General features: G+C 42.2%; 1 protein-coding gene across 3 annotated transcripts; it reads right to left on the reverse strand.

Moving 5' to 3' along the window:
• Positions 1–792: 792 nt before the first annotated feature.
• LOC119349132 (chaperone protein dnaJ C76, chloroplastic-like) lies at positions 793–3647 on the reverse strand. Of its 3 annotated transcripts, none has more exons than XM_037617144.1 (9): positions 3290–3647; positions 2931–3059; positions 2661–2790; positions 2462–2582; positions 2198–2279; positions 1922–1972; positions 1670–1708; positions 1418–1514; positions 793–1198 (listed from the first exon to the last, which is right to left on the reverse strand). In XM_037617144.1, exons 1-9 carry the CDS (start codon positions 3557–3559, stop codon positions 1071–1073), a joined length of 1047 nt encoding a protein of 348 aa, XP_037473041.1. In that variant the 5' UTR covers positions 3560–3647; the 3' UTR covers positions 793–1070. The 3 variants fall into 3 exon arrangements, with proteins under 3 accessions (XP_037473041.1, XP_037473040.1, XP_037473043.1); XM_037617143.1 differs by having other exon boundaries at positions 793–1201; XM_037617146.1 differs by lacking the exon at positions 1418–1514 and having other exon boundaries at positions 793–1201.
• Positions 3648–8572: the final 4925 nt, after the last annotated feature.

The following is an 8572-nucleotide window of genomic DNA, read 5'->3' on the forward strand; positions in this document are numbered from 1 at the left end:
CATGGGTCGCACAGCTCTGGATGATTGTGTTTTTGTACATTATTAGGTAGTCAGGCTTTTTGTACATGATGTTAGATTAGGACGCTGAATTAGAGGCTAGCTAATACAGTTGTACAAGGCAGTCAGAATCATGATACTGAATCGGATCGGAGCACCCCTGCCAGGATCTTAAATCGTAGAATCTTCACTGTTAGAATTTTGGTAGCGTAGATTCTACTGGCCAAAATCCTATAATCATAGGAGTTGATTTGGTTCTTGAAGTAGTTGTAGAATCGTACAGTGAAATCGCAATTCTGTCTACCTTGAGTTGTACTGTCCCATCGTTTCCTCTCTGTGTCAGTATTAGATTAGGACACTGAATTAGTGGCTAGTATGGTTGGACTGAGCGAAGAAGACTGATTAGATGTTGTAGCATGATTTCTTAGCACGTGGCCTCTCCTATTCAGCCTTGTATGAAGCATCATTCAGTCTAGGCCTGGCATTGTCCTAGAGTATATCCTCAGTTTGATCCTCATTGTGCCTTTGCAGCCAGAGCTCGGCTGCTGCAAAGGACGTTTCTGCCTTGCACCATGCAAGACGAGAACGGGTATAAATGACAATGTGTGCCCCCCGGATGAAACAGAGTGCCACACCAGGGGGGAGAAGGGAGAAGATGTGCAGCTGAATTGCTGGGCAGGGTCTCCTTTGGCAGATGTTGCCGCAGTCCGACACCGGTGTGTGTCGGGGGTTGCCATTCGGGGGTCTGCCAAAGGAAATTTGCCCCGGAATTCATCTGCACAAGCACAGATGGGAGAAGAGAAGATGGGTCTCAAGTTGCCTAGGTGCGAATGTACATTATATATTTGGTGTTACATTCTGACTGTGTTACAGTTGGGTCTGTGTACTCTGCAGTTCGTCAACATCAGCTGCATCACCATTTACTGATGAAAAATGGGAATCTTGGCAGAAGAAAGAGGATGCTACATCTTCTTGGTTATCTATCTCTACACACCATTAGACTATATACAGGTAGCTAAATGTGATCAAATGGTATCAACAGGAATCAACATGTAAATTCCTCTGTTCTGTTGCTACTCCTTATTGCCTACTGCATCTGGAAGTTTGTATCTCGGAGGCCTGTCGGCACCTTTCCTTGAGTATTCTCTCCATCGCCTAGCAGCTGCTGCCGCTCTGTTCGCTCTCTCTGATGCTTCTTCATCTTCTGTTTGATTTTGATTAATCAGATTCCGTAATACAACCATATGGGAATGAACAGACAGTAAGAGAACACATTTGTTTTGAGTCAATATTGTTCTATCGGCTTCGTAGGAAAGTGATGCAAATTCATAATGGTACCAACTAAAGAAGTATTGCTATAAGATGTGCTTTCTTAAATGGAAGGATTTTATTGAGGATATGTTATTTGCAGAAACATTACCAGTGTTTTGGTATCGCGTTGGAGATCCCCAGATATCACTCCAAGGGCTAGTCATGTCTGAACTATTTTGGTTCATCATATGTGTTCTGATTTTTTCCTGTAAAAGGAGATAGGTTTACGTACTTGTTTTAGTTCCTTTGCTAACCATGACATATCTTCGGTTCTGGTCGAATATATGACATTGGGAAACAATCATGAAATTCTCGAGGGAATATGGCATTATACAAATGAACAAAATGGGAAGGATTATACCAAGACTTTTTCTTGTCGCTTTTCCCAACTCGCACTTGCCTGCCAAATAAGAAGTATCTCAATAACAAGTAAATAACAGCATATTGCAGCAGGCAATATCTACAGAACCGTGGATTTGAACAAAACTGAACTGCATTTTGTACTATGGTAGCCAAAAGACTATCAATATTGAGAAGAAATACATAATTTGGGAGCATGCTTAGGGAGTAAATTAGATAAGAAAATATATCACATAAATGAAGTGACTATTACCACTCGAAAAATGTTGACTGAAACTCCCATTCCAGCATTCATCAGCCCAACCTGCCCAAAATTGGAAACCAGGATTACAATACTGAAACTACAAATTATGTAAAATGATAAACCAGAGTAAACACAGGCATTTTCTTGTGTATACTTTTATTTGGAGTTCTGAGAGTAATACACATTTTGCTACCAAAGTGAACTACAAGGTCCTCATTAGTAACCAATAGCTTATATGAGCATATAGAGATGTAGAACTGTATGACTGAAAGAAAGTCGTCTTACATTGACCCTTTCTATTCTTCGTGTTTCACTCTCAAGGAGTGAAAGTTGTGCAGCAGAAGTCCAGTGAATACAGTCAACTGGGCTGGAAACGGGAATATGAGAAAGTTCAGTGAAGCAACTTTAAAATGTGCACTATATAATGTAATGAAAGTGTAAAATAAAATCTGAAATCTGAAAATCTTGCAAGGACTTGGATATAGTGATGGGGACAATTGGCAGGCCATAAACTCCAAATAAATATTATGGTGGCCTTTGTATTCTCACCAACTATCAATGGCATCCTGAATGAGCTCTGGGTTACCCCTCTGGGAGCAGACTCTTGCCCTCCCAAAGTCTTCCTCAATTTCAAAGACACTGGGGCACACGTTGGCGCAAATTCTGCATCCTGAAACGACGTGCACAAGATAAAATAGACTGGCTTCCTTACGGAGAACCAAACTTCTTACGGAAAAATTATCAATACCTATGCAGGTAAACTCATCGACGAACACGTGGTTCTTGACTGCACTGTCATCAACGAAAGGGTTTGTCGCCGTTGCCATGTACCCATGGATCTCATCATACACCGCACGCTGCACCGGGTCGCTCAGCACCTGCTCTTCGAATCCACACCACTTGTTAGCTTTGTGAACAGAGACCGTTTCAATGCAGAGCAGGTATCTTCAGAACAACTGCACATTTGCATCCATAATAAGCAACCCAAAAGGCCAAAACCATTTCTGGAGGCTCCTACCGTGTAAACCTCGTTGATGAACATGGAGAAGTTGGTCACATCAGGGTCACCTCCACTGAGGTCTGGGTGGCACGTTTTCATGCAGCTGTAGTACGCCTTCTTGATTTCCTCGGAGGTTGCATCTGGCATCTGGTGGTGCAACAATCAGAGAATCAGGTGTCACATGTCAGCAGCAAGTCCACAAACAACGACTTAATTCAGAAATAGCAAGCATCATTTCCAACCCTGACCTGAACATTTCTAGGTAATATGAGTTCCAACAGACATTTCTTTGCTCTTATATTAGGCACTCGATTTTCCATTCTAAACACTAATTGACATACTTGCAGAATTAGTAAGGATTGTTTCAGAGCACTTACGACGCCAAGAACAGAGTAGAAATCGTCGGCCACATCCTCCTCCCACCTCCCGTGTTCAGCTTCCGCCGTGTAGGCACAGATCCTCAGGCCCCTCCGTCCCCGCCTACTCCGGCTCCGGCGCCGGTCTCTGCGCGCGGCTCCCCCCAGCCCAGCGGAGGCCAACGGCCCGGCACGGCGGCACCAGCGGGAAGACGGCACCGGCGAGACGATGCGGAGCGTCGGGATCGAGGTGGTGGAGACCAGAGACGGCGAGGGGAAAGGAGGAGCCATTGGGTAGTGCGAGAGGAGAATGCCGGCCGGAGACGACGGAGGAGAACCGGAGAAGGCGGCAACAGGGTTGGATTTTCTTGCCGATCTCTTCTTGCGTGTAGCTCTGCTTCAGTCAGAGTTCAGACTTAAGTGCTTAACAACAGAGGCTCTTTTACAGAAGGGTCCTTGCAGAAACTCATATTGTCGTGTCATCCTTTTGGTGTCTAGTGCCTCCTTCCGGTTGAAGAATTTTGAAAGAAATTTTGTAGACTTTAAATTCATTCATAGGATATTTTTCTATCAAGAACTTTCAGAGCAAAGAGACGTGGTTATCAAAAAAAATGTTGACTTGTTTTCCACGTCCTAATTCCATAGGATCTCTATCTAGATGTTTTTGTTAGTACTAGATCCTATTGGGTGTTACATGAGCTTGTTCTTTCTTCCAATTTCTACAAAAATGGTAAAGTTTTGGAACAAACATATTTTTGGGTGAAACTTTGTGCTCTGAATAAGGAGGAAAAGGGAAGTAGATTGGCGGACAACATGGCATGATGGGGTCCCAACTTGACACGGGAAGACCGGTCGCAATTTTCGTAACACGATATGACCATATGTGCCCAATACGAAATTGTTTTTGGCGAACATCGTCAAGATGGCATGGGGTTTCTACTATTTCCACTCGAAGAAGAAAACCGATCTAGTTTATGAGAAAAATCAAACCAAAAACCTCATAAAACTTGATTAATTGAGTAAGCCAGAAGAAAAGCCACTACTCTGCGGCCACACTACCCAGCTAATAAAGTGTCGCTGGGTGGACGCAACTGCCACAAAAGGCACAAAAAACTACCGTCTACTTGATGTCGAAGAGAAGCCATAATCAATGGGGGAGGGGGAGGTGCTCCAACTCCGGAAAACACAACAAGCCACTGCACCCCAAGTTAGTGTCACTCGCTTTACCGGATGCACCCAAAGCCATCGGCGGCTAGCTCTTCTACTAAGTGTGGCAACCGATGTGGCTTCAAAAACCCAACGTCGTTTGATCTAGCAGACAGGCATGGACTTTCACCCACGGAGAACGGGACCCCCACGATCGGGGGTGGAGTCTTCACAACGACATGATCAATGAGGGAATGACGCCATCGACGACACTAACATAAACCGGTCAATTCTTTTGCTTGGAACAACAACACCACAATCACTGGAACAGTTTGACGCGTCTTGCTAGCAAGCAACACCACCGAGATTATTCTTCTTCGAGCAGCACGGCGTTTCCTTCCCTGACCCACCCACCTCCATAGGCCTAACCACGCCATCCCTCTATATCCTGGCATGATCTCCGTTGCCGACAACCTCCCCGTAACCCATCCTCCCTCTTGCACCCGAACCCGTCAAGCCTCCGGCTCGGGCGAGCCATGGCCGGGGTCGCCGCCGCACCCTGTCGCGTCTTGAGCCCAGGTGGCACTCATCTCTATGGAAATTGGCATACACAAAATCAATTTCAGTTGCTTGAGAACTAGCAAATCCAGAAATTTATCCATCCAATGGCCCTTCTTCAAACGAAACGGTACAGGCTGCATTTTTTTTTTGATTAATAAGGCTGCAATTAGTTGGTGAAACGTTGCAACTTGCAATTGATTGGCGCAAAATTGTCAAAATGTTTGACGCTCAAGGGTTCAGCATTTCTACATGGGAGTAGCAGGCGAACACGTCACCCAAGGACGACTACAGTTGCGTGAAGCCATGTGAGATCGATCTCCCCGGCCCGTGCCCGTGCCCGTGCCCGGATGGCGACGCCGTACGTCGTTGTTTGCTTCCCAGTGGTGGCCGACGTGCAGCAGCCACGAGCTGCAACGTTGCATATGCGTGCACGGTACGTGTGGGCGCATGGTCGCACGCACGTTGCATATGCGTATGACTCGTGGCACGGAACAGCTACCAGCAAGGTTAGAGAGGGGTGCCAACAGGAGATAATCTGGTAGCATCTTCCGTTAGGAAAACTCTGGATGTGAGCAACTCGAGATTCTCCAAAGAGTCCCAACTTCTTCTTCTTCTTCTTCTTCTTCTTCTTCTTTACGAGGAAATCCAACTTCAATTGTTGAGGTGGTCCTAAAAGATGACAAGAAGGTCACGTGCTGGATGATTAGAATGTGCATTCCAAAATATTTTGAGGTGCTGAATGATAAGAATGTGCATTTCAAAATATTTTGAGGTACTTGAGCAAATGTATGTTTTGAGGTACTTGAGCAAATTTGCAAACTCCAGTTTTATTAACATTTCCCTCTCACGGGACTCTCATGTCGGTGAGACACTTCTTTTTCCTTCTTTTTTTCCATCTCTCTCCTTCCTTGACCGCTCTCCTGCGGCTATCCCTTCCTCCTCACCAGCCAAGGATCTAGAAGCTATAAGCATCTACAGCCGGACACCTCAAGTGCTCCCTATACGTCCAGGCCGACGACACGGTCAGTGATCGGTCACAAAATTTTGACCATTGCACCCCTCATATCCCCCCTATCCGTTCGAGCTAACCGATACTCTCCGGGCCCCGTCATGTCTGACCCGGCCCACCCCGAGCCCGCATATTACCATCTTCATCTGCATCCTGGAAGAAACACTACTAGCCACTCCACTCCGACCCTAAGCTACGTCCCGGAGATCTCCAGCCTTCTCCATCATGACGGGCAGTGCATCCGTCAAAATGCTTGTTCAACATATTTTAAATACTTGTTCAACATTTTTTTCAAATTCTTGATTAACATTATATACATGATTCAAAAATCATCATTTTTTAATACATGATCAACATTGTTTCTATACACGTTCAACATTTTCTGAATGCTTGATTCAAAAATTTAGAATATTTGTTAAACATTTTCCGAATGCTTAGTTAATTATTTTTTTCAAATATGTGTTCATTTTTTTCCAAATATTTTTTCAAAGTTTTCTAAATGCTTGATTAACATTTTTAAAATATCTTTCAGCATTTTTCAAATACTTCTTCAACATTATTCAAATATCTTTTGTAGAGTGTTTTTGTAATATATATATTTAGAACATTTTAAAGTATAAACAAAAATACAAAAATGAAACAAAAAATGAAAATAGGAAGTTTCACTCGCTGAAGGCAAGATATAGGGGCGCCTGCCAATTGTGTCCCCTCAACCTTAATGTACACTAAATGAAAAACTTGTGGATGGGCTGCAATTATATGCATATTTTAATAATTCATTAGTATGTTGTTTAAGAAAATATGTGTATAATTTAAAAAATATTCGCAATTTAAAATTTAAAATATTTACATGAATATTAACTCGTGGATCATATTTACAGTATAAAACATTTATGACTATAAGCCACAAGTGAAATTATACACCAGTGAATATTCATAAATATTTAGTAAATGTAGTTATCCCTAATTTTGCATAATTTAAACATAAGCCATACGTGTATAAATATCTTTGTATTCCAAAAAATATTATTTTATTTATAAAATGCCATAAATGTATATTTTAATTGTCTGTATGTACTAAATATGTTTAATACTCATGGCTAAAATTAATATAACATTCTCTAAATAATAAGTGAATATTTGTAAAAGTTACAGCAACATTTTATAGTAATTGATTTTGTTGCATGCCTCTATAAATATATTTTGTGTGCACATGAATATTTGTGTGCCACGAGATTATTATTTATGTACGACAAATATATAACCCAAAGCATGGTATGGGGCCTGGTTTATATATTTTCTAAAATAATACATGCACAAAAATATTTATGTACCACCAGGTAATTTTTAATAACACATAAATATTTGAATCTAACTTTATTATTATGATTATAATTTACAGAATGTTTATAATTTTTAAAATATTGTAAAAAATGGGCCAAGCCCATTTAAGTAGCACAAACTTTCTCGTTTACAATTCATTTAGACTGAGGGGCCACACTTGGCATGAAAACTTGTTGGGTTGTGTGGCTAGCATCTGTACTAACATGAAAAATAGAGCTCACTTTAAAGCTTTCATTGTCTTATTGCCGAAGAAATTTGGCGCCACATCTCTAGACAACTTTTGTCCTGTCTCCTAACAAAATTGTGTGATCAAGTTGAGCTCTAAATTCCTTACCTCTAGATTGCAACCTTTCATCTACTCTCTCATCCATCAGCATCAATCCGGTTTTACCAAGGGAAGAGGCATCGCTGATAATTTTACTTATGTCGCGGATATAGTTTAAACGTGCTTTAAGCGCAAAAAATCTGCTATAGTTCTCAAACTTGATTTCCAAAAGGCTTTTGACTCAGTGTCTTGGTTGGCTCTGCCAGCCATCATGCATGCTAAAGGTTTTCCGTAGTCTACTGTGACTGGATCCAAAACATGAACCTTTCAAGCCTGCGATTGTTCCAAATGGGAAGCCATGTCCATGGATTAACTGCAAAAGAGGTCTGCGCCAAGGAGATCCGTTGTCCTCCTATCTATTTATAATTGTTGCCGGCATCCTGCAACGATTGATTCTTCAAGCTTCTTCCGATGGCATGCTAACACACCCAATTGACCCTGAGATATCGTGCCTGATCCTTCAATACGCAGAAGATACGTTGATCATTCTCCAGGCAGACTCTGAAAAGATTCAGACTCTCAAGTCTATCATGCTCCAATTCTCGTAGGCAACATGTCTGCTTATTAATTTTCACAAAAGCACTTTTGCTCCTATCAACATTGAACCGGAGATCGCCAACGATTAAGCTGATATCTTTGGGTGTACTATTGCCTCCTTCTCTCAGTCATACTTTGGCTTGCCTTTATCAACTCAGAAGCTTAATCTTTCAGAATTCTTTTTCATCATTGACAAGATTTGACCACCATCTGGCAGGTTGGCGAGGGGTACTTTCGTCTCTTGCAGGTCGGGGTTTTCTGGTTCCGTCAGTTCTTACAGCCTTGCCTATCTATGCCATGACTTATTTGTTGATGCATATGAGCGTTGTTCTCGAGATTGATAAGATTTGTAGGGCCTTTTTTAGGAGGGTCGGGACATAGT

This window comes from Triticum dicoccoides, chromosome 1B, assembly GCF_002162155.2.
Source record: "Triticum dicoccoides isolate Atlit2015 ecotype Zavitan chromosome 1B, WEW_v2.0, whole genome shotgun sequence".
NCBI lineage: Eukaryota > Viridiplantae > Streptophyta > Magnoliopsida > Poales > Poaceae > Triticum > Triticum dicoccoides.

What these genes read in the sequence shown, in the direction of transcription:
- LOC119349132 (XM_037617143.1), bottom strand. Translation starts at nt 3,559, where the DNA reads ATGGCTCCTCCTTTCCCCTCGCCGTCTCTGGTCTCCACCACCTCGATC. An exon ending in CGATGAGTTTACCTGCATAG is followed by an intron (nt 2,583 to 2,660) that starts GTATTGATAATT and finishes ACGTCGTTTCAG; the next exon opens with GATGCAGAATTTGCGCCAAC. An exon ending in AACGCGATACCAAAACACTG is followed by an intron (nt 1,202 to 1,417) that starts GTAATGTTTCTG and finishes AAAATCAAACAG; the next exon opens with AAGATGAAGAAGCATCAGAG.